A 26,694-nucleotide genomic window follows, 5' to 3' on the forward strand; every position below is an offset into this window, starting at 1 on the left:
TGTTCTTCTGACACCAGTCATAATGGATTAGCGCCCACTCTAATGACCTCATTTTCACTTGAAATTACCTCTTTAATGACCCTACCTCCAAATAGTCATATTCAGTGGTAATGGAGGTTAAAACTTCCACAGATGAACTTGTGGGGGAGGGCACGTTTCAGTCCATCACAGGTACCAAGCTTGAAAAAGGTAAAAATATCTCCACAGAGATATTTTATCTTAAAAGCTAGAAATCCTCCATCTCTGCCTTAATTAACTTTTTATTTTATTATACCATTTTTTAAACTAACCTCTCCTTTCCACTCTTGCCCCACTGTAAGCAAGAAGATCATTCTGTCTTGTATGGGGGTTAACTGTGTCGTTCTGAGTAGCCTGTGAGAGCCTCAGGGCTGGCAGGGCTGGCCTTAGGTTCCTTTTCTATGTCTCCACCACAAGGCTTCCTGGGGAAGAGACACACAGCCAGCCTTTAATATAATTCACTCGACAAACACTGATGCCTACTCTGCAGCAGGCTCTGTGCAAGCCCCTGGGACTTACGTTAATCGAAATGAAGTAAATGTGGTCATTATGACTAAAAAAATGAAACCCGTATCAGACTAGGAAGGACCATGCCCAGATCTGTGCCATTCAAAGCTCCCTCCAGCAGCAGTGCGGTGGCTGGGAGGGAGGGCTCAAGGAGGACCTGCCACGGAGTCCAGGCAACAGGTAGAGCTGTGCACTTTGGTGCAAGTCTGCATACCAGTGTTTTTCGTCCATTCTCCTTCCTACCTTCAGTCTTTTTGTGACACTGGGCAAATTGCCTCATTTTTCTAAACCCCAGTTTTAAACATTTTAAAACACAGACTCAATGAAAGGGTTCCTTCATATTTTAGTTACAAAGGCTTCTAAAGTTGAGGGTTTGTGCCTCCTGGCCTTGCAGAAGGGCCTCTCCCATCATCCCACGCCTCCCCACCCCCCACCAGAATTTGTTCTACAGCAGTGAAGTGACCTCCTGGAGCCTGAAACGGGTCAGGTCACTGACAGTAGATGTGCCAGGCTGACCACACAGACAGGAGGAGGGCAGAGGCCACCAGCAGTTTTGCTCACTCAGCTGTATTCCAGGATGTCTCAACGTCCACACTGCGCTAGAAGGAACCACTGAAAAGTGCCTATTCCCCAGGAGAAGGATTGCATCTTGCTGAACATTTGCACTTTTCAGCAGCATTAAAGGAAGTTTCTTTTCTTGTCAGCCCTTCTCCTGGTCCTCATTATATAATTCACATTTTTCCATGCTTTTCTAGCCTATCAGACTTGTCTTCCTTCTTTTCTGTGCATGTGGCATATTCCCTATGTGACTCCTCTTTGTATTATGTCCTTGGACAACTCTGCAAGGAGAAGGATACTTTTCCTACTTTCTCACTATCTGACACAAGAGCACAGGCTGAGTTTGAATATGGCCATTAAGAGGCTGCCAAGAGTCTAAACCCCATCCAGAAAGTGATGTATTCCCTTCCTGGAACAAAATAATCCACTCTAGGGTAGAGTTGGGGAGGTGTGGGTGGGAGATAATGTCAGTACATATACGTCAGTTGCACCCCAAAACTCTGATCTGTGTTTAATGTTTACATCCTCCCCTCTCCCCTTCTTGAGGCTGGTGCTTTTTCAGTGCTGAGTATTTCCAGTATATAAATGAAATACCTCATTTCCTGCATTTCAACCATGTCTTCAAAGGCAAACCTCCTCTCATTTTAAACAAATAGTGATGAACGTGGCACACAGAGCTCTCTTAAACACAGAGTGACAGCTTGTATGACCTTTAGTGATATGAAAGTGGCTTTGACAAATCTCATTTGTCTGTACTTTCCTTGGGGTGAGAGTGAGGACAGTTCTGAGGCCCAGGCTAACTCTTGCGTAATAAAACAGTAGAAGATGAGACTCTGAAAACGCATATATAATAATCTAGGAACATGCATACCGTCACACTTCTCTGCAAAAGCAATTTATTTCAATTGAATAATAAATGCATTTCTCAGCATTTCTATATAAAAGATCTTCACATGCTAATCATGAATTACTTAGATCTTCTTAGAATTGTCACAGTAATCTTATTACATGCATGCCTGCTGGTATATATGTACCTTCTAACACACACTTATAGAGATAGATTTTATAAACCTAGTGCCCTCAGGTGCTTAGCTTCTAAGTAATGGCACTCATGCAAGGTTAATGAGCTTTTAATAATGGCATAAACACCTGCAGACTCACCACCCAAAACAATGGGCACAACTGACATAATTTATGTCTAACTATGTGGCTGTATCCACATACTTTGCCTTTTCCCCACTGGCTGTAACTATCAGTCTGAATCCTGTGTTCATCACTCTCTTCCTTTCCTTTTTATATGATTTTATGGCACTTATTTGTAGCCTTTAACAATATTTTTAGGTTATTTGTGTTTAATTTAGAATATTTTGAGACTTGTTTTTTGCACTTAATGTTTTAATATCGCTACAGTTCAACTCTTTTGACTGCTTGTGTGAATATACCACAGTTTATTTTCCACTCTCCCTTTGATGGGCATTTGGGTTGTTTCCCAGCCTTGCTATTGTGAACAGTGCAGCTATGAGCATTATTATACATGTCCTTTCTTGTACATGCGCAGGATGGAATTCTGGAGCACAGGCTACGTGAAATGTTCGACTTCGGGAGACAATGACAATGTTTCGTGTTTTATGCAATCATCCCCCACACACATACATGCACATGAATGTTACAGATTGCTCAAATGGACGGTTGCTATACTTAAGTGATAAAATCAATATTTTCTATTTGGCATTTCAGCCAGAAAAAGTCAACAGAAAAAACACACATTTCTTCCACAAGCCTAACATTATATAAGTAGACACAAATGGAATGTCTTGAATCATGCCTGGGAAACTCAGACAAACCCAAACAATACCATTGCAGTAGAAATTATACCTTTCCTGGGACAGTTTCATCTAATGTCCAGGGAAAGATTAGCTTCTAAATAGTACAAAATGCTGAGTTAAGAGTCCCTGGGAAACACTAATGCCTGGATGTACACCATACCTTCTGTAACCTCTTCTAAATGTGGAAATTTGTGTTTTTCTTATCTGAAAATAGAAAGATGTTTCTTGGTCAAAAAATCCACATATTTTCTTTTTAATTGAGAGAGATACAGATACTTTTTCAAGCCAAACAATAGTGTAATTAGCAGCTTGTCAATAATCAGGAGCAAACACAATTATCTGAAATTTAACTGTTCTTTTACCAGCCTGTCATCCTCTAAACTCTAGTCAGTGTTTTGATTGAACAATTATTCCTTTTGTTCAGAAACTGCTTATCTCTGGAACAAAGCACACACCTCTGCATTTTTAAACTGTCGATTTTTCTTTTTTCACTTATTATTTTTTATTAAATGTATTGGGGTTAATAAAGTTATACAGGTTTCAGGTGTACAATTCTATCATACATCATCTGCATGTTGTATTGTGTGTGTTCACCACCCCAAGTCAAGTCTCCTTCCATCACCATTTTCCCCTCTTTGACCCTCTTCTACCTGCCCCGCCCCCTTTCCTTCTGGTAACATCATATGTTGTCTGTGTCTACGACTGTTTTGTTGTTTGTTTGTTTAATCCTTTCACCTCTTTCACCCAGCCCCCCAACCCCCTGCCCTCTGACAACTGTCAGTCTGTTCTCTATATCTAGGAGTAAGTTTCTATTTTGCTTTTTGGGTGAAACAAGCTGGCTGGTTTGAGTTATAATTCCACACGAAGGTACATTTCATGAGAACAACGTTTTCTGGACGGAAGGGGAAAAGAGGCGAACAACTTACCTTCACGTAGAGCTGCTGGAATTCCTCAAGGTTCAGCCTCCCGCTCGGACAGTCCTTAAGGAACCCTTTGTACCACTGCTTGAGCTCATGCTCGTTAAACTCCGTGCTCTTCACCAGGTCCTCCATCACTTCGGGGGCCAGTTTGCTATTCTGTTTCCCCATTCTGCCTGGAGAAAAGCAAATTAACGCAATCAGTGCCGGGGCTGGGATTCTTTCAGATTTGGGTAGGAGCCAAGAACTGCAGTTCCGGGCAGTTCTTTGATGGGAACACCCTTCTGGGTGCCTGATCAAAGTCTCCTCAAGTCCACTTCCTTCCATTTGGTATTCTACAAAAGAGATAAGCACAAAACACTCTTCTCACACTTCAAAGAGCTGGAGAGTTCATCCTCCTCCATCACGTGCCATCTTTCACAGGGCACTGATGACCAAACGGGAGGGCAACTGTCCCTTGGTGTGCTACTAATGCAAAGTATATGGAGACTGTTTATCTTTTCCTTCTACAAGTTAAGTGGATTGGCATTTGCTGCCCAGGTACCTAATTCTACATGTAGTTTGTGGGGATATTGAGATTACTGACAAGAACAATATAAAGGTTTTACAGCCAAATGATCAAAAAGTGGCTCGGAAAATTTGATCAGCAATAGTGGGGGGGCGGGTCTTAGTTTTTCTTTTTTCTTTTTTCAAATGGAAACAGCTCATTTTTATTAGTCACATCAAGTCTTTAGTTCTCTTCATCTTCAGAGACTTCCTACGACATTGTTTTCAGTGATGACCAACTCTTGGTGACTTTTTACAAAATTAGTTGGTGAATTTCAGTGGATATAATCCCATTCTTTTATTATTACTGCTAGTAAGTAAAAACAATAGTGCATGAAATAACATTACCTACATCAATTAGGCACCAGGTTGTGTGACCATTATCACAGTAGAGTGTAGATGAACAAAGTATAGGTTTGAAGTCATTCCTAATTTTCACTCCTGATTTGGCCATTTACTATGTCTGCTACTTATGGCAATATTAACTGCCTTATCTTCAATTTCTTCCTTAGTAAAGCATATATAATAACAAAACTCTTCCAGATTCACTGTGATGGCTAATTAAGAAATAGGTAGGTAAACAAAGATTAAAAAAAAGTTCAAAATTAAAATAGTTGTATTAACACAGGACAATTAAAGATAAATTTTTAAAATTTCACTTTAGCATTGTTTCATAATTTAAAAAAAGAATGAAAACAAAACAAATTAATCACAGATTATTTAAAAAGTCAAAGTAAACTTGAATATCTAAGAGACCACCAGAATAAGAAAAATACTACAAGATCTTTAAAATCCAGTTAGAGAAAACTGAACTAGGTTTTGAAGAATTTACCCAAGTGGCCCTAGTGCTTCATTCCATGTGCTTGAGACAAATTCTCTCTAAGGCTCTAGGCAGGTCTACACTTGCAATAGCCCAGAAAAGGTAATCTCGTCCCATACTTTTTTTTTAACCTTCTTCTCAAACAGATCCCACACCCATTGTCAATAACCTGCCCTAACATTAAACAATTATTTCATTGAAATGTAACCAAGCCACTACTTCCAGAAAAGGCCTCACCCTTGGCACTATCCCAACAACACACAGCCCTGGGAGAAGATCCCAGGAAGATGGCCATTTGTGTTCTAGGCTCTTCTGCTTGAGAAATGACCTGAGGATCAGCAACTATGCCCTTTTCTCATGGAGCTTCTCTACTTATTTTTGCTCTTAATTTCAAGTTCCAAGTCTCTTATTAGCAACTGTCTCTTAATTATACGTTACTATGGGGTTCTACAGCTGGATATAGAAATCAAGTAGATATTCAGATGTCATGCTTAATTAACCTGAGTAAGAAAACTGTGATTCATGGTTATCCTGATAATCAAAAGATATCCAAGTAGTACCAAAACTTTCAGTACTTCACTTCGTTCTTTTCAGTAGAGAATGACAAATTTTCATTATTGAACTAGAATGACAGCTACTGAATACTGAGTGTTGGCTGTGGGGTAGGCAAGGTGTTGAGCACTTCACCAACTTGCCTAGGACCCTATGACAACTCAGGAATAGGGATTAGGACAGCTCTCTCAAGATCATACGCATAACGCATGGCAGAACTAAACTTCAAGCCTAGATCTACGAGATACCTATGCACAATCACAGCCAGAAAGGGAAAGCATGTTAGGAGAAGGAACAGGAGCGACCACAAGAAAGTGTGAGAGGCTGAATTAGTGTCTCTTGGCAATGAAAAAAAATGACGAAAGATCAGTCACTTTGCCAGGACCTTGTTTGGAAAATGCAGTTAGATTTACCAAAACCGCAAGCTCAGAAGTGAGTTTGTATTAATAATGGAAAAATGGATTAGGGGTTATTTAAAACCACCTCCTCCAAATGCCTCTAGAAGGTCAAAGTGTCAGCTTCTCCCTTAGGCAGGAAAACTTGAATTCTCCATGGATCATTTATGATTCTTTAAACTGTTCCAGCTGCCTGGGGAGAGGCAAGTCTCTTGCACACAGAGGGAACACTGTCAGGACCATGAATCACAGTTCTGAAGACTCAAATGCATAACTTCATGCTTCTTTGTTATACCTCATGCTCAGCACCATCACTCAGGTATGTGTGGCAATGGGTGAATCATGCAGAAAATCAAGTTCTGAAGTGGCTCGAAGTGGCACTGACAACGCCCTCATCAGGACTTGCCTGGATTAATGATCAGCCTCCTCACTAGGCTCTCTGACTCCAACCCACCTTTTTCTCCTTGAATGAATTTCTGAAATATAAACGTCACCACCTAATCGTCTCCCTAAAACCCTCAGCAGTTCTCCATTGTCTACACAATTTAACCCCACCTCCCTACCACTGCAGGTTCTGCCTACTTACCTGTCGTTTCGCTTCCTATGCCAGCCAGGCAATCACCAGCTATTACAGGTCCCTGGGCTTACATGCTTCCACAGGTCCACGCCTTGCACACGCTGTTCTCTTTTCTTAAAATGACATGCCCTTTGCCTGCTCAGCAAAGTGTTTAAGTGGCTTCAGCTCACACTCCACCTCCTCTTTGAAACCTCCATAGACTTTCCAAAGCCAACACAGGCATCTTTTCTCCTAGGAATGCCCCTTACCTGTCAAGAGCTTCCATGATCATTCTTTATTTCTCTACTAGATTGTTAGTTTCTTGACAGAGAGGACTGTCTATTTATATTTGCATCCTTGCAACCTCATTCTACATGCTCCACTAATATTTTTTGAGGAATGCATGAATGAGGGGGACTGAGCCATTCCGAAGGTGCTCAAGGACCTTGCCATTGATCTTTATCAAGTTATGGTATTTGGTGTGGTTTTTCCAGTCTCGTAGTAATCTATATTTGAGGAGAATCAATGAAACCCTAAGTATAAATATAAAATGCAAGCAGCACATGGTAGGAGTGTTTCATTTAACTGTAGAGAAACTAGTCTGTCCTCCTGGAGGTTGTTTCCTTATCTGTCTTCATAAGATTTTGAACACCTTGAAGGCAGGGCCCCTGTCCTTTAACTCAGTACCCTCAGTTTTTGGCTTAGTACTGTTTGATAAATGAACGAAGCAGCATCCATGGCCTAATGCTCCCTACCTGTGCTCCATTTATTCTGGGGTTAACCAGTATTCTTTCACTTGGAGCCAAGCATACAGAAAGAGTAAAAATGAAAGTAAAGCTCACGGCATTCCCAGAGAAAATATTTCATGACATAATGCGAGGGAGATTTATCCCAGCTCTGTTTCTGTTGATACTGTGATCTTGGGTATGATTCTTTCCTTCCCTCTTGCTCAGTTTCCCTCTTTGGTAAGTGAGTGAGTTGGACCAGATGATCTTTAAGACCCTTCTAAACCACTCCCTCCAACCCCCACCCCACTGCATTCACTGATTTGCAATGTGTTTTGTGAATAAGACAATTTGAGCCACAGAATTCAAATTGCCTGTCTCAAAAACTCAGCACATGTAGATTTTTTGCCTGAGAACCTGTCACTGCTTGAGTGTTTGCTACCTTAGAAGGTAGGGGACAGTTTTTCTTTGTTTTCCTTTTTTTTTTTTTTTGAGTGCACATTCTTTAAGCTTGAGTTCCAACTACAAGGTAAAAACCAGCCCATCTGCAAACCAAGTAATTTCTTACTGTTTGAGTTACAATAAAGAGACACTCAGTATTGGGCAAAAAATGGGACTGGTGGAGGGGTCCTGGTGGGCAGGAGAACCCCACCAGTGATGGGTCCTCAAGTGAAAGCTCAGACCCCCTTAAATGCAGTAAAGAGTAAATTTTTATATACCACAGTTTACAAAAGGCCTTTGTGCAACATTTGCCCATATAACAATGCAGTATGAAAGAGATAATCACCGTCCCTTTTTTACTGATGAGGAGTCTGAAGGACAGAGAGATTAAGTAATTTATCCTAGCTCAACTAGCTGGTCAAAAGATTAGTATAGAATGAATTACCTGGAGCCCCACTGGTTTCTAATACAGACTGCCTGTCGTCTCTTGTGTGGATTTTGCAACCACCTTCTAACTGGCTTCGTCCACTTCCTCTCCTGTCTTGATAACAGGATTCCAGAACAGAAGACGCAGAGAACGTAAGACTGCCTGTAAGAGAAAGCTGGAAGACTTTCTAGAAGAGGGGAAAGGCCCACCAGGGGAGCTGAGATGCACCCAAGAGCATCTTTCTTCCATAAAACCTTTTGCTCTTAAAAAGGATTCAAATAGAATATGTGTGTGTGTGTGTGAGTGTGTGTTGCCCCTGACCCACGCTGACATCTAAGTCCAGCTTCCCAGGGCACAGCAGGGCCTGCTGCATGCGATGCGGCACACAGAACGTCAGGTCCAGCTTCTCCCAGGTGATCTGGCTATCAGCCTGGAGAGACTGATGTAAAACTGGGAGCTCAGGTGGAGCGGCCCAGCTACAGGTGCACACACAGCAGGATGAGCATATCAACAGGGAAATGGCCCTGGAATTGGGCTCAGAACAGAGGAAGAAAGGGCTTCAGGACTCAGGTTGGAGGCCTGTGGAATACATGACAGTGCAAGGTACAGAAGGAGTCTTGATTGGAAGTGGAGCTGGTTCTGGTGTCAGATTACCTGGGCCCAGCCTTTAACAGGTCAGGTGTTCTCTAGGCCCTGAGCTCCTCACCTGAACATGGAAATAACTGGAAGAGACTAGCCTTGCTCAGGCTTAGACTCCTGCCCAATTTGCCCTTTCTTTTCCTTACCACCTGTTTAAATTTTACTCCTTATGCAAGGCTTGGTCCCGATGTTGTCTTTCCCTTGACAGTGTGATTTTGTATCAATAATAACCCATGGCCTAGTTAACTCTGGGCCAGTTCAGCGTACATTTATAGGCATTTTCTGAGAAAGACCCTGTGCTGGGCACGGTGGGATACGCAGAGAAGACATAGTTCTAATCTTGAAGGGCTCTGAGCTGAATGCAGGAGATGTTCGCACCTCCTGGAATAGCATGGTGAATGCTCAGAGTAGAGAGCTAAAGATCACAAGGACCAGAGGGACAAATTTTCGCTGAATCTGGCCACTTCACCTGCAAATGGTCCCCATGTGAAAAACTCATGAACAGTGTTTCCTAAACTTGCTCATGTACAAGAATCACCCTTGGTTGTCTTGTTGAAAATATAGCTTCATGAGAGCCATTCTGTGAGGGAATTCTGTACTTTTAATAAACACCCCAGGTGAGTATGATTCTCAGTCAACTGGGGAACCACTAACTCAACATGAATGCAAATCAAAGTAGATGGTCTAAGGAGAAAACACTCAAAGCAGCAGACAGGACCCAAGTTCTCTTGGATTCCTCACTGCCTCCAGGCAGCATCCCTCACATGGTTTCAAGATCCTGCATTGGAGAGTCCAGCGGTAAGCATTTAGAGATCACCTAGCTAAGGATGACCAAAGCCTGAAAAGATGTGCCTCTGGGCTCCTCTGTTTTATGCCCTTTTGTTTTAGGTTGCAGAGTCTGAGGTTGTCCAGATCCCACAGGCAACGGATGGCAGAGTCAGGATGAGAACCCCCGTCTCCTGAGCTGGCCGGGTGTTCCCACCCTCCCACCCCCTAGGCGAGCTGTCTCCAGGCCAAACACTCAAAGCCTATGAGCCCGGAGGCATGTTTATTTCTGTGCCAAGATGTTCAAACAATCCCCATTACCACCCCTCTTGGATTCTGTAAACAAATGACATTAGGTTGTGTGTTTCCAGAGACTGTTAAAACAACCCTGAAAAACAAGACTCAGAGTTGCCCAGCACATTGTGTTGGGGGACCATATTCTTTTCTAATAAAGGCAAATATCTGACACCCTGGTTCTTTCTGCTCCTCTCTCTCCTTCATCCTCCTGAAGCCAAGTGCTCACAAGCCCCAGCAGCATTTCCCAGGACACAGGGAGCGTGTTGATCACAGGCTGGCCTTTTGTGCTGTCTCTGGGGACCAGAGCAGCTTTGGATAAAGGGAGAAATCCTTTCTCCTGGTGTTCTCTGGCGACTTTACCTCAGACCCTGAACCTCGTGAGATTATAGCCAAAGTCCTGGCCCACAAGCATGAAACAGGCAGGGGGCACAGGCTGCGTTCTCGGAACTCAAGATAAGGGATCATTTATTTGATCTGTAATAAATGAGGAGAAATATCTTGATGGCAGTAGCAGTGGCTGTGTTAGAGCAAGTGACAAGGGTTTCATTCCAGAAAGTATAATAAGTACAGGAAAGTGAAAGCAGAAGTGAGCCCCAGCGATCAATCATCTGATCCAACTCCCCTGTTTTCTAGAGGAGCCCCAGGGAGGTTAGGGGATTCATGCCAGGGCACACAGGGAGTTAGAAACAGAACCCAGCAGTACCCTGGCTCCTGAGCCTGGGCAATAAGAATCAGAGGCCTGTGATCCTTGGGCATTTAGGTGGGCTGGAAGTCCTGGGCCCTGTAGGACTGGGAAGAGCCTATCCATGTCCTTGTGACCAGGGTGCAAAGAGTGGTCTCTTTCCCTAGGGTGTCTCTCTATAGCTCAGGGGCTGAGAGCCTGAAGGGGCCCTGGGGGTCTGCTGGATGGGATAGCTCTGACCCCAGGATGGGAGCTGCCAGTGGACCTTAGCCCTTGAATCTGCCTAGGAGGTTCCAAACTAAAGTGACCTGGTAACTAGGTGGTCAAGTCCTCAGGAACTCTACCTGCAATGGGTCACGGGCCTGATCGGCCTTGTGGGGAATCAGACTCTAGGGCATCTTCCTCCTTTCCCAGGCACAAAGAACATTTCCCAAGTGCCTGGGGACCACAGCCTAGACCAATGCCACACACGGCACCCAGGTGCTAGGCTCTAACTTTGGAAAAGTTTTTGTTCAGACTCAATTTCCCTTTCACCCCATCTTGCGGGTTCCCTTCTTTGTCAATCAGAATATAGTGTCTTTTATTTTTCACTTAGTTTAATGAAGAGCATGCTGGAGTCAGATCTGAGTCCAGTGGCACTGCTGCTACATGCAAGGTATGACTTTTGATGTTACTTAGCCCATTGGAGCCTCAGTTTTCTCATCCATCAAATAGACATGATGGCACTTGCTTATCAGGTTGTTATAAGAATTAATTAGATAACACATTAAATCCTACCTATGGTGCTTTCCATGTAGCAGATATTCAACAAACAGTAGCTATTATTATCCTGATCACAGGACCCAGCAAAGACAGATAGATTTGGGCAGCTCCAGAAGACAGGTGGACATTTCAAGATTCAGGTCTAAGTGTCTAGGAGTCATTCTAACCTCGATACCTATACCTGGCCTGGTACGTGTCAACAGATTTATGCAAACTGCGAGACGCGGAGAATTTACTCTGGTCCTGTTTATTCCACTTCCTTCAAGTGAAAGTGCTTCATCTGTGACTTGGCAGAGGAAAGGCATCTGAGGACCCCACGGCCCTGACTAAGCATCAACTGTTGAGTGAAGTTTCCATCTAACTCCTCCCTCACCCACTGAACAGAAGTGTGAGCTGATTAATAGCTGGTAACCTTTCCTCTGGGAGTGTTTCAAGCATCCACCCACTTTTCTGCATTTTATTTTTACTTCCCTGTGCGTCTTGCCGGCGACTCTCCAATGTGATTCTGAGAATCAGTTTCTATGAAAGGAATGGGCCGGCTCTGGCAGTGTCAGGACCTCACTTCGTTCTGTGAGGTAACAGAGGAAATGCTTTCATGAATAATCACAGCCTTCTGTCCAACAGATTGCGTTCTAGGTTGTGCTGCCAAGTCACAGTGGGGAAGGACCATGGCCCTTATCTCAGAGCAGCAGGGAGCAGCGGAGAGAAAAGCACAGATCGGGAGCGCCCACGTCACCTACACATCCCCAGGCACAGGGCGAGGAGAAGCCTTGAGCATCAGCGGTGCGTGTCCTCTCCCTGCACTCAGACTGAGGACCTAGATATCCTGTGCGGAGGGGAGGCGCGAGTGACCCTGCCAACCGTCTACGGATAGTGGCAGAGTCACTTAAGTCTTCCGACTCTTAGGATCTTTCCCCTCTGAGAGCCGTTTGCACTCACCAAGTTCTTAAATCGCTATCTGTATAGTAATCTAAAACAAACACTTAAATTCCTGGGGGCGGGTCTTAAATACAGAGAACTTTGAAATTCTCATATAAAGGTGGCTTTATAAAAGTAAAATGTTCTATTTGAAAAAAAGCATGATACGAAACTTACTCAACAAACTTTTGCTCAATATTATCATATATTATAATACAAAGGTAAATATGGTTCTCAAATCTATCTTTAGTGCGGGCCTTTCCTGAATACTAGATAATCTCTTTATCTACCTGCCTGCAAGGTCCACGTTTGAGTCCCATAACCTTATCGGACCCAACAGGTTATCTTTCTGTGCTATTCTCTGGGTAAAAGGCCCTACCACCTGCCTAGGGACCCATCCAGAGCTTGAGGTTACCCAGGACTCTGCCCTTCCCTCTACATTCCTGTATCTAATCAATCACCAAGCTAAGCAGTCTGTAGATGGTACTTCTTAACTCTCTCAAATCCCACCCACTCTCTGTTGCCACTACCTTAGACCAGGCCATCATCATCTCCTAACTTATTTCCCCATGGACAGTCTTGCCCTCCTAACACCCATCTGCCACACTGTAGCCAAAATGACATTTTTAAAGCATAAAATCTAATCATGTCACTGCTCTGCTTAACCCCTTCAGTGGCCTTCCATTATCCTCCTGAACCCAGTCCTCAGCATTGCATTCAAGATGTTCAACCGGGCCTGCTCTGTGCCCCGGCACCCAGGACCTTTGTAGTCTCCTCCCCACACCCTGCTCCCACGCAATGCTCCAACTTGCCGTATCATCTCAACACGTTCTGGTTGTGCACCAGCTGTCCCATTAGCTCTACTCTGGTTGTCTTCGAAACTCCAATCCATATTTCCAGATACAGACGAGGCAACTCATCTTCGGTGATTTCCTCTTTTGCACCCTGACCCTTGAACACATTGCTGTCACCACGCCATGTGCCATGGTGGTCACCCTATGACAAACGTGACACCTCACCAGACCTGGAATTTCTCAAGGTCAGAGTGATTGCCAGGTTTGCCTGAGCACCCGGTTCCGAGCCTACCTCCGAAGCGGTGCCCAGGAAGTGTTGTTAAATCAGTTAATTATGATGTGATCCTTGTCATCATAATTTCTTCCCTCAAAATAAGCCTCTTTGACCATGAGGGTTATTTTAGGCCGATTATTTTTAAGAAACAGCAGACATAGAAGAATCCCTGAAAACTGAGTTGAAGTAGCCTTCTGAAAGACACATTTATAAAGAAAACTCTATTTGTAAGGCTGTCTCCCTCTTTGTACCAGGAAGAGGGAGATAACTAAATCTCTAGAAACTTATTAATGGAGAAGACAGCTGATTTAAATCTGCATAACAATCTTGACCTTGACTGCTGTGCTTTGCTTGATAACCTCCCAGTAACTGGCTTTCTTCCCAAACAATGTCTTCTTTTGTCTTTACTGGAGATGGTATTTAAGGTAGTGACTTGGGCCTTTTTGAAGAGTTACTCAGTTTTCCTGGGTATCGCTCATGTACCCAGGAGGTATATATTATTAAATTTCTGCTTGTTTTCCTCCTGTTAATCTGTGTTTTATTATGGGAAGGGGTGGGGCTTAGTAAAAAACCCAGAAGGGTAGATGGGAAATATATTTTCTCTTTTGTTAACAGTAGTATCTGTGGATGTGTCTGCAGATCAACTTCCCCTGCCCTCTTTTCAGAAAATAAGGAAATGGTGATTTACTTAAAGGTAAGGGCCAACATTCTGGGTCTTCGATCTAGAATTGTGGGCGGCCACAAAGCCAGCTGACAAGCTCAGAAAAGTTTCCCAGGGCCCTCCTAAATGGCCTGCGTGGGTTTTCTTTGCTTTGATAGGTTCTTGGGACACCTTTCCCTAGAATCAAGCTGGGTTTCAGTCCTAACTCTGCCAGCATTTTCCTGTGTGACTCTAGAAAAAGTCGACTTCCTCTTTGAGCTTCAGGTTTCTCATCTTCAGAAGTTCGATGAAACTCGCCACCTCACCTAATTCACCAGGTCATTGTAGGGAACAAACCATGGAGGTAGTCTGTAAATTGTAAAATTGTTTGTAGCTCTTAAATGATACACTTTTCAGGACATTTTAGCCAAGAAATCAAGACTCAGATATGAAAAGAAGTGGGTTTTGTTAGGCAGGGATGAAGAGAGGAAGTAAATTGCAAACACGGGGCATGAAGGAGCAAAGATACCTGTTGATGAGCAGCTAACAGAAGGTTCACAAAGAAGAAACTGGAGGAAGAAAAGTCAACCACATGTCTCTTCTTGGATCTTTGGGAGGGATGTGAGTGGGTAGAAAGGACACATTTACCAAAGGTTGCAGAGGAGTGCTGACCCTCTCCAGTGAGGTTCCTGTCTTTGATGTGTTTCTAGCTCTGAATTACGCTCACCCTGTCCTTGCTGAGCCTTTGTGAAGTATCCAACAAGGCTGGAACAAAGCACTTCATTGTGGTGCATGAAAAATATCTTGGCTGAGGGGACAATGCCAAGGCTGACAGGGCTAAAATTAGACCTTCCGGTTCTGTTTGATTTGGCAGTGGTGCGCACCGGCTGCTAAGGTGGCATCCTCTGCCCACCTCCCTCCCATCCATGGGCCTTCTGAGAGCACAAGGTAACGTGCTGAACCAGAGGAAGTGTTGCTTCCTCTGCCACCCTGTGGGGACAACAAATGCTTCTGGGCCTGTGTCACTGCCACTTGGAGCAGTATGTTGAGTAATACTTAGTTTGAAGGGATGGATACGTTCCCTTGTCAGCTAATTTGCAGATTAAGATAAAACCATCTCTCTCCTTCCCATGAATATAACACATTTCCATAGTGAAACCGAAAGGAAACCTCAAGACAACCATATATTTGAGCCTCCTACTTATCTTCACCTGAGATTTTACAGCTGCACCTATGTAACCACTGCAGAACCCAAAGGACCAGGTGTAAGAACTTTACACCATGCCGTGCAGAAACATCATCTACAGGAAGGAGCCGGGCCTGGGAGTGAGATGGGCTGAGATCCCAACTCTAGCACTTCTATTAGATGGTGCCTTTGGGAAAGTCACTCAACCTTTCTTACCTCGTTTCTTCAACTTTAATTTGTACATGTTAATAACCACCTGAAAATGTTAAATGAAATAATAAAGGCATATAAATGCTATTTTAGTAGTAATAATCATAGCTTATCAAGTATTTACTATATTATATTCCATCTTTACAATAATTTTATGAAGTAAATACCAGTGTGTCTTCATTTTATACAGTCAAGGAAAATACAGTTTAGAGAATTTAAGACACTTGCTCAAGGTCACATGGCAAGAAAATAGTAGAGTTAGGATTTGAACCTTGGAAGTTCTCTTACTCACTCATAGCTATTCTGACTTATTAAAGGAGACAAGAAACAAGAAAGTATTTTCTGGGACAAAAACTATTATGTCAATGCAAGGGTTCATCATTCTCCTTCTCACTGGGTGCTGCCCTGACCTATGCATTTCTTTGCCCAAGGAAGATAACTGAAGGGTACTCCACAGCCTGGTCAGTTATCTCACAAATGCTAAGTTCTGATGCTAACTAACTAGCACTGGGGTGAGGAACTTGGGTGCTAAATACAAAAGCAGCAGTTGAAGGAACTGAGAATTTTAAGCCAAAAGGAGCAAAGATTCAGGAGAGGAAACTTGAGCTCTCCTCAAATAAGTGAAAGATTTACTGGCACAAAAATAGGCTTATAGATCAGCATAAAGGAACAAGGAGTCCAGGAATAGATTCAGCTATACATAATTACTTAACATATGATCAAGGAAATTTTTCAAAACAAGAGGGAAAGGAAATATAACACTGCAAGTAATGTCATCATCATCACTTGAAATCAATTTGATGAGTAAAGTAAGTCAGGATTATATCACATACCATCATTTAAAAGACACATTGGAATAGTTTAATATAAAAATTAAGTCAAAAACAACAATTAGAAACTGAAAGTATAATAGTCAAATGTGAATAGCTATTCTGTATGTATACACATAGCTTAAAACATAAAAAATATAGTCATTAAGGAAACCATTAGAATCAAGAGATGAATGATCAGTGTATGAATAGATAATTCATCCCAGAGTAAACACAAATAATGAACAAACCTAGAAAAATATGTTTACCTACTTATTAAGGTTGTTAGACTTTCTAAACATTAAAAGCAGTGGCAAAACTATAAAAGATAAGATTGATTGATATAACTATATAAAAATTCAAAGTTTAGGGAGTCTAAAAGTGCCAGAAAAAAGCAAATAAGTAAATGAGGAGATATGCAATGTAAGTATCTTTTAAGTATTAAAGATGCTTAAAAGTAAATGGGAAGAGGATATTATAGAAAGCTACGCAAAAATATGAACAAAAGATGAAATATCAATGGCCAAGTTCAATCCTACAAGTAATAAATCACTAAACTTGTATGTTGGTGCAGCCCATTAGAAAATACCAGAAATCAAGAACCATTAAATATCAACACTTTTGATACTGGGGGAAGCTATATTAAAGAAGTGATCTGAGAGAAAGTTATACAAAAAGATATATTTAGTGCAGCTTTATTTAATAATGGTCAAAATTCTAGAACTATAAATAACAATTCCCCATTACAGAATTGCATAGTAAAGTATGGCATGTTAACTCAGTGGAATATAAAATTGTGAGTACTATGTGGAAAAATGGCAAATTACTTATGACATTCTAAGTAGAAAAAAGGAAACATACAACATTGAATATTCATTGTAATTACAACTATTTACTGCAAAAATTAAGTCAATTGTTTTCATCTCTTCTCCCTTACAAATCAATAAAAGATAAATAAGTAGATCTTAGTTTAGGTCAATGCTTTCCTTTTCTAGATGAGAAATGAAGGCCTACAGAAGACACAAGCTTTTTATAGGCATGTAGAGTGCATCTCTAGATCTAGGTCTAGAGCCTTGTCTCCTGAGTTCAAGTCCAATGTTCTCTTCCAAGGCAGCTTTCATCCACAGGCCATCAACACAAACACCAGGAAGGGGTTAGAATAAATGGACTCCTTCACTTTTGAGAAAAGCATAAGGCAATAGACGATATAGTGGGCTTATCTTCACCTCAGTAATTCGGGGAAGAGTGATGAATTTACAAGCCCAAGTCAGAAATTTAGGAGTTAGCATATACTTCTCCATTTCTTGTTCCCTGATTCCAATTAGTCATAAATTCCATCATGTCTAACCATAGGATTTGTCTTCTGCCATCTATCCCATTGACTCTACCTTACCTTAGGCATTCTTTTATCCTTTTTTTTTCCAAGAACTACAGCTACCTAATTAATCTTCCTGTGGCTTGATTAAAAGGTCTAAACTCTTTCATAAGGGCCACATGACCTTGCCTGTGCATTTTCCAGTTTCCAGTTTTATCTGTTGCTATTCATACCTCATACTTCCAGACTCATACTAAAACTAAATTTTCAGTTTTGAAAGAGTCTCAGTATTTTATCAGGCCTGTGTTAGCACAGTAGGCACTTGTTGAATGGACAAATGAATGAACAAGTGAGATAAAGGAGATTTGATAAAGACATTGACATCTTGGCTAATTAATCCTCTCTAGCCATGAGTTCCATGACAATGGGTATTATGTCTGTCTTGTTCACTGTTTTATGTCCAATAATTAACAGATGAATAGATGAATAAATGGCTGGATGAATGAATAAAACTTTGCAACACAAATCTATACAGCTGTATGGAAAGGTAGAGGCAACAATCAACTGCATTTGCAGGAATTAAGGAAAGCTTCATATGAGAAGCAACCTTCTGCAATAGATGAATAAGGACAGTCAGGCAGAAATAGACACAATGAGGTGCAAAAGAGCATGGCATGTCGGGGGATTGGGGAATAATAGACTAAGCTGGACAACTTGAGGGTAGGCAGGATAACCTAATGGAAAACGTTAGAGAAGTTAGATTCAAATTCCAGAGTTAATTCTCACTCTCTGTATGACCTCAATCAAGCTATAAAAACCTGTCTTTGCTTTCATTTCTTCATCTTAAAGTAACTTGTGAAGACAAAAGATAATATAGAAGAATATTGAATCTTGAATATTTCATGGTAGAAAATGGGAGCTCTCCTCCTCTTCCTTATTTTTCCTCTTTTTCTTAGTGTTAATTGATCAATTTGGCACAAGTATCTTGGGCTGCTCCAGTTACTACGTATGACTAGGGGCCTCTTTCAGATCTAAATCTAAAAACCTCTCCACGGGATGTTTTCTGTGAGCAACCAGACTTACCTACATATCTCACTTTCCCTACTGCATGCATCAGACTAATGCAAAATAAAAACATTTTGGTTCCAATTCAGATTAAAAGAGGAAGGGCCATCAGAACAAGAAGGAATTCATTTGCTAGCTAGTTTATGAAGTTTTTATTCATTTGATAGCTATATCCAAATACCCTGGCCCCTGCTTAACTCTCAATAGGGAGATCATATAACTGATTGTTCAAACAGCACACTTTGAGAGTACCTCTCCAACTTTACTTTCTATCAGTGTATCTTACTTGCTATGCTGCAGCCATACCCAGTTTGTGGCTTTCTGTTTTAATGGATCAAGTTTATTCTCATGTTAGCTGGTTTGCATTAGTTTTCCTTTCTCCTTAGAATTCTTTTCTCCCAAGGTTTTTCAAGGCTGACTTTTCACCATTCAAGTATGCTCAAATGTCACTCTTCTAATGATTATCTATTATTTCAAACAGCTCAAAATAGATCTATTAACATTTTCTTATAGTATAAGTTTCTCCTATGGTACTTAATCCAATTTATAATTTTATGCTATATCACGATTATTTGTTCAATATCTATTTCTCTAGCTAGACTGTGATTTCTCTGAAGGCAGGGTTTATGGCTGTTTTAGTTCACCCTATATATCTAGTACTAGACAAATGATAGATGTTTAATAGCTGTTTGTTAAAAGAATGAGTGAATTGATGGGATACATAATACTGCATATGAAAGCAACATAATGAATATAAAAACAAAAAGGCGAAGTAAGTAGAAAGAGCACAGACCTGCATTCGCTCTTAGAGCTGTTACTTACAAATTTCATGACTTTAGGGAGATTACCCAATTCCTGTTGGCAGTACCAATTTCTTCATCAAAAGAATTATAAAAATGAGTGAGATATAGGTATGCAAAGCAAAGCACCTGTAGCATCCTTAGCACAGGGAGATGCCATGGGTGTTTACAAACATTACACACCTCAAAAAGCCTCTTCCTCTTTTTTCTTTTTTGATTAACTAACTGTGGGCAGTTTTGGAATACCTAAACATCATAAAGTGTAAATATCTGTCAAAAGTAGAAATTACTCACATGAAGAAATCCAGGCAGATACAAGGGCCTTTTGCCCCTCAAATATCTCCTCATGTGGCCAGAAATTCCCATCTTCCTATTCCATCTCTTTGGTTTTCTTTTGTTCATTCAATGCATATTTATAGAGCATCTATGGTATGCTATACACTCGACTTGGCTCTGGGCATGCACTGATCAATTAAATAGAAGTTCAGTAGAAGAGCTTTGTTTATATATAAGATTTTTTTAAAATTTCTTTTTTAGAGCGAGGGAAAGGAGGAAGAACAAAAGGGAGGGAAACATCGATGTGCCAGAGAAACATGGTCCCACTGGGGACCTGGCCCACAACTTTCTTGTCTGTAGGCCCACACTCAACCCACTAAGCCAGGCTAGCCAGGGCTCTTTGTTTATATTTAAGCCATGAAAGGACCTAGGGGCCTTAGTTAGTCATGTATCCCTGTAAGCAATAATACTGACAACTATATGGTATTGTACGTTCACTCTATCCCTAGCTCTGTCCTAAGTATGCCTAATTCCTAATCTCATTTAATTCTTGCAAGGACCATGCAAGGTAGACCTAACAGTTTCCATTTTTAGGCAAAGAAATTTTAGCCGCACAACTAGTGGGTGGTAATGTTGGGGTTTGAATTCAGGGCTGTGACACTGCAGCTATAATTTTCCTTCTGGTTCCATGCCTGACAGCCAATCACTTTTCATGCTGTAATTGATTTAAGAAGTGATGACTTGACATTATTTTAGAATTGGGCTCTTTTTATTAGGCTGTGCTCATATATGACTGCGCAATTTAATAACTGTGGTTCTTGTCATAACTGATGTAAAAATACGGGTTCATAAGTGCTGGGTCTTCACTGGCACAGGGACATTGCCTGCATGTGGTACAGAAATCTTTTAAAAACTAACCTGAAAATGAAAGCAAGTTAGGATCCAACAGTTTCTTTTCTTTGGACCACAAATGTTGAATTCACGGACCTTGAACCACATAGGACCATGGATGTGTTTATTTGTATTGGCCAGTGTACTGGATGCCATGTTTTAAAAGACAAAGATACTAGGCAAGCATTCTGCTTGGTCAAAATACCATGATTTTAACAGTCACTTACCACCTGGCCCACTTCTTTTAGATCTATGACAGATCCAAAGATGAATAATGCCCTGGGTCTGCTTTCTAGGAATTCTCAGGCCGATTAGGAAGATACTACTGGAAATGATATGAAGAGGAAGATGATGATAGTGGTAGTAGGAGTAGTAGGAGTAATGATAATAAAAGCAAAACATTCCATTAAAACTGTATAAACTAGAGTTCTGGGATCTCAGCCTAGATCTGGCTGTCTTCCCTACTTCCTGTTCCAAAACAAAGTGACAGAAGTGATGGGATTTCAGGCAATTGCAGATAGGTTTTGATCAGAAGAGAGTTTTTAGAGCTTCCACAAGGAATGCAGCCATCTGCTTATAAAGTCGGCCCTGGAAATTACTAAGTAGTTTAGACAAATTAGTACTTGGTTTAGACCAAGTACTATATGTTATGACTCCTCTGTCCTACTATTTTCTAGAATCCCACCCTCTGTCACTAAGCAGCCAGGTTAGGTTCAAAGGAATTACTCATTCTACTAAAGATGCCTAGAAATCTATGCCAAGGACATTGTCCAGGCTACTCTTAAAATGGTAGTGAGAATTGTGCACAAAGATGTTCCCTTCAGTGGCATTTAAAATGTTAAAATATATAATAATAAGAGAACAGTGAGGTAAACCTTGTCCATATATGTAATAGAATATAATATCTTAAAATGACATTTGTGAAGAGTTTTAATAGCAAGGGTCATGCTAAGGAGGAAAGAAAGTAGGATATAAGTTTTAAAGAAATGAGTAATCTCTATTAGAAACAATATTTGCAAAGGAGGAAAATTTAGCCAATAAATAGCAGATCATAGGTGATTTTATTCTTTTTTCTATGTTTTTCTTTCCAAATTTTCTACAATGAGCAGGTGTTATTCTTTTTACTCAGAAGGAGGTATTACTAAGCACTTAAGAAGAGCAAATTCCCAGCTCTCCATCAAGCTGTATAAGAGCTTTTGTGTGAGTAGAGACTTGAAGGACCGAGTATTGTTCAAAGAATTTCTTAGAATGCCAACAGCAGCCTTCTTTAGCTCTAGTTCTTAGGGGTTTGCAAAATGAGTTTGTAAAACTAGATACAAAGTCTTCTGAAAGAAAAAAGTAATCTCTGTCTCCTTCACCTAATGAAAAAAGAAATATTCTACTCATATATACTTCTAGACAATGACAAAACTGGAATATTTGCACTGTTTTAATGAGATAAACTCAATCACCCCACCAGCAATTGGTGGTGTCCAAACTGGCTCCAAATTCAGAGAAATGCCATGATTCTTGGTTATCTACCATAGGAACCAGTAGCTATAATCCAGAGAAGCTAGCTGGAATACTGTATAAATTTTTAGCCTTTCTTCTATTATAACAACACCCAGCGAGTTTTCATTCACAGATGTATAAACTTATAGACCTATTACAAAAACCTGAGTACTCTGGTTGGCATTTTAATTATTCTCACGTAACATAGAAGAAGCTGCTCACTTTATATTTACTAAATAGGCAGGCACAAGAAGTACAAGAACATTATGTTACTGTCATTGTGCTATGAACCTTTATAAACACAATGTTCTGAATTCAAACATTTATGTTCTAGAAAAAGTATCCATTACCTTCACAAATGGTTTTATATGCACCCCAAACAGGAGCTAACATGCCAGCTATACTCAACTGTATACTTCTTGATTATGAATTCATTTAACTTCCCAATTTAAATTAAAAGCTCGTTAAGAACAGCAAAATACTGCTTCATTGTTAAAAATTGAGTGTCAGTTAAATACTAAGGTTCTGTTAGGCTTTTCATATGTAGTATCCATAGTTTTCAACACAATTTAGTGAGGCAGGTTAAATTCACACTTAACAAATGAGAACACTGAAGCTCAGAAAGATTCAATTATTTGCCTAAGGCCATACTGCCATTAAGTGGTGGAGCCAGAATTTGTGTGGTTCTGATTTATGGTCCAGTTTTATTTCCATTTTCCCATGTTGCTGATGTCCAATCTTTTGATTATTTTATGCAGAACTTCTATTTTACACCCCAAGAAACTGAAAAACGAGGAGCGAAATGACTTGCCCAAGTTCATCTGAACCAAAAACAAACTCAAATTTGATTCTGATTTAATTGCCTCTATTGAATAGTTTTTTAATTATGACCTCTGCAACATTATATTAACCTCTACTAACATATCATACATTTTGGTATTATTTTTAATTGATACAAAATTTAAAAAACATTTTTGAGGTAATTTTAAAGTCACAAATTTGTTTCCTTTTCCTGTGGGAAACCATACATAGCTATAAACATGCAGTGGGGAGGATTCAGAGCTATTAGCCGTTAGCCACTTTGGCACAATTGTGGTCAAATTTCCATTCAGAAACAAAATGGGAGGGATCTCAAGGGATCAGTAGCCAAAAGCACTCCAAGAAGTTTCCTCAAGCTTCTTGGCCTATTATTCCATTGTTTTTCTTTTAAATTTTTTTATGAAGGGAAATTAACATTCACTGAAAGCCTTATACATGCCAGAGACTGTGCTAAGCACTTTCATAGACATTATGATATTAATCCTTACAGCTAATCTCAGGGATATAATTTCCATTTTACAAAAGTTAAATAACTGTCAAAGTAGCTACATTCATCTCTGAAGCCATGTCTCTTTTTCCTATACCACGTTTCTCCAGAGAGAAGCAGGACTTGTATAAATGTCTTACATAAAGCGGGCTGCTGTCTATTAGACAACCAGGATGTATAGGACCTTATTTGGACGCTGATTCAGATAAACTACCATAATTCTTACAAGATTCGAATGCTGACTACATATGTGATGATATTAATTTTTTTGGTGTGTAGCAGTATTGTGGACATGTTTTAAAGAGTTCTTATATATATTTAAATATTCATAAATGAAATAATATAATGTCTTAATTTGTTCAAACTAACCTACTGGAGGGGGAAGAAAAGTGATCTTAATAATAGTTAAAGCTGGGTGATGGGTAAGTGAAAGTTCATTACATTAGTCCTTTCAAATGTGCATGCTTTCCATAGTGTTTAAAAAGTTTTGTTTTGTTTTGTTTTGTTTTGTAAGCCTTTGTAAACTGGCAGAGAGTCCTGGATTTAAATAACATCTTTTCACCTAGTAGCAGTGTGACCCTGTATAAATTACTTTCTGAGACACAGTTACTTAGTCACAAAATGAAGCATAACTTGCAGACACTTACCTTGTAGAACTGTAATGTGGATTCAATGAAGCACTGTGTGTAAATATCCACCACAGTGTTCTACGTATTCCAAGTTTTCTACAACACTGCTAGTGACTATGATAAAAAATAAATGATCTCTGTTTTCATTTCCTTGCTCTCATGAATCAGCCTAGAAATAACTTTCAATCTTCAGATGAATTGGATATTGGCTAACAGCCAAAATTTCTGTGTACATGGCCGCCTACAGAGCACCTCTCTGGAAGAATATCATCCTTTCCCAGTTTCTCCTTTGCCTAGACCTCTTGTTTTATGAACAAATCACATGCCATTTTGCATGGCTCTTTTTATAACCAGTTTATTGAGTGAGTTGGCTATTTATCTTTATTCTTTTCATCACTGCCTCAAACACACTCTACTGTGTTTTCCTTTTCCATCCCAGGATGATTTATTGGGCTGATCTAAGTCTTTTCAGGTTACTTTCTGGTATCAGAAAAGTGGTTGTTTCTAGGTATTAAAAAGTTCAGTCTAGGCACTGGCTGGTGTAGCTCAGTGGATTGAGCGCAGGCCTGCAAACCAAAGTGTTGCCAGTTCGATTCCCAGTCAGGACACATTCTTGGGTTGTGGACCCTGTCCTCAGTTGGGGCACGTGAGAGGAAACTACACATTGATGTTTCTCTCTCTTTTTCCCTCCTTACCCCTCTGTTTAAAAATAAATAAAATCTTTAAAAATTTTTTAAAGGTCAGTTTAATTTAAACATAAATTTCCACTTATCTACAATTCAATCTCCTCTTCCTCAGCTCAATTTTGAACTAAGCAGTGGAGAAGCAGATCAAACCCTGATGCAATAATTTGCACAAGACCAGTACTTTGATTCTTAAATTATACCTTTTATCAAAAATACACTAAAATTCTAAAGTTACATGATAATAATACATTTCTTACCATCACATAGCACTATATAATCCATAGAATATATTTAAAGTCATCTCAATTTCATAACTGCTAACTAGAGAAGATTGGTAATCTCATCTTTATTTTCACACAAGGAAATAAAAATTCAGAAAAGTTAAGTAATTTTTCTGGGAGTTCACACTTGTGATGACTACAGCACAGGTGTGATGCCTAAAACACATGTAATAACTCTTGGTTCTATACACTTCCCATTATATGCATGTAGTTCAGGTTTTGTATTTCTAAAGTAGCTACAAGATGGTAAAAACTGTTTTTTAACATAAGTTCCCTGAACAAACATTGGAGAAATAAGGTTAAGCAAAGCTAAATAGATACTGGGGTCTTTACAACCGGACAACTCAGATTTATAATTAATATAAAAGTGTGTAGGGAATATCTAAGAATGGGATTGAGGATGTACTAGTTCCCTCAAAAATGTTTCTACAAAACTCTTTGAAGGGGAAATAACTATGAACACCTTGGAAATATTTCTTGTAAAAAAGTCTAAAATGTCCTTACCACCAAATTGAAACTACCCTCTCTTTCAACTCAGCCACTTCATCTAGAATGAGGAAACTTTCAATAGGTCTTCTTTTTAATGCTGCCTCATAAGCACTGACTCATTAGGAAGCTCTTTGCTCTGGGAGATTTTGCTTAAAAATGTGAAACAATCTATGCTAGCCCACTGAACCAATTGTGTACATATCATGTATGCATATGTGTGCATGTGTATCAGTGTGTATGTGCATCTGTCCCTCACCCCGGCTTTGAGACCCGTTCTCGGCTCTGCCCATGCGCACACTCCTACAAACACTCAACAAATAAAACCCTGAATCGGGCACGTCCCTCCATTTGGATTGCATGCACCACCAAGTTCTCCCTTTGTGCCATTTATTTGGTGTGACTTCATTGACAGTTGCATCATGGACAAAAGATATGTAAATGGTAGTGCTAGGTCCACAAAGAAGTGAAGTGTCATTGGAAGGTGTCACAGGCACCTCAGAGGGAAAGGTAAAGGAGAGAGAAGATAAAGGTCAGAAGACAAATACAGGCTGGAAGAGGTCCCCAGAGATCATTTATACATCACTGGACTGAGGAAGGACTGTTCATCCACCGGATGTTAGCCATCAGAAGCTTTGAGGACTTTAGTAGGAGACATGTCTTAAATAAATGGAAGGACTTTTCCAAACAGATGCAGGGACACTGGTCTAAGCCAGGGCACTGATTCAGTTAGTATACCTTTTCTAACACCGCATTCACCATGCTACCTGAGAGGTGTGTGTTAGCTATTATTTAACTACCAGAAGATTGGGGCAAATATACTTGGGCAGAGCAGAATACTTAGACCATGAGGCTAGGAGAAATGATGAAATGCAGACTGAAGAAGATGGGCAGGAGGGATGGTGGGGGCCTGGGGTGGGAGGAAGAACAATTTACTACCCGCTATGCTCTTTTAGGTGGTATATTTACATAAGGTCTTCAACTTCCCATAAGGTGAATATGTTATCCCCATTTCACAGGTGAGAAAATAAGCTCCCCAAATTAATAACAACCAAAGGTCCTACCCAGTTCTGTGAATCACCCAAGACTTCTACTGTACAAAAGAACTTCAGAATTTAGGTGCAACTTTTACAGCCTCAAAAGGGAGAGAGGATGTTCCTTGTTAACCACAGATGAGAAACACACTTGAAATTCCCTAGTAAAT

At 40.4% G+C, this 26,694-nt stretch overlaps 1 protein-coding gene across 2 annotated transcripts in view; it reads right to left on the reverse strand.

The window, feature by feature from the left end:
- VSNL1 (visinin like 1) overlaps window positions 1-26,694 on the reverse strand; it is an 81,615-nt gene that overhangs the window by 47,197 nt on the left and 7,724 nt on the right. Inside the window, exons 1-2 of one of the 2 annotated variants that reach the window (XM_045844503.1) lie at window positions 6,726-6,846; window positions 3,836-4,002 (exon numbers count right to left, since the gene is read on the reverse strand). In XM_045844503.1, coding sequence (XP_045700459.1) covers window positions 3,836-3,997 — 162 coding nt within the window. In that variant the 5' untranslated portion in view covers window positions 3,998-4,002; window positions 6,726-6,846. Of the gene's footprint in view, window positions 1-3,835; window positions 4,003-6,725; window positions 6,847-26,694 lie in introns of those variants that run through there. The other variant, XM_045844501.1, reaches the window with a different exon arrangement.

This window comes from Phyllostomus hastatus, unplaced genomic scaffold (assembly GCF_019186645.2).
Source record: "Phyllostomus hastatus isolate PE091 unplaced genomic scaffold, TTU_PhHast_1.1 phas_contig_402, whole genome shotgun sequence".
NCBI classification, from domain to species: domain Eukaryota; kingdom Metazoa; phylum Chordata; class Mammalia; order Chiroptera; family Phyllostomidae; genus Phyllostomus; species Phyllostomus hastatus.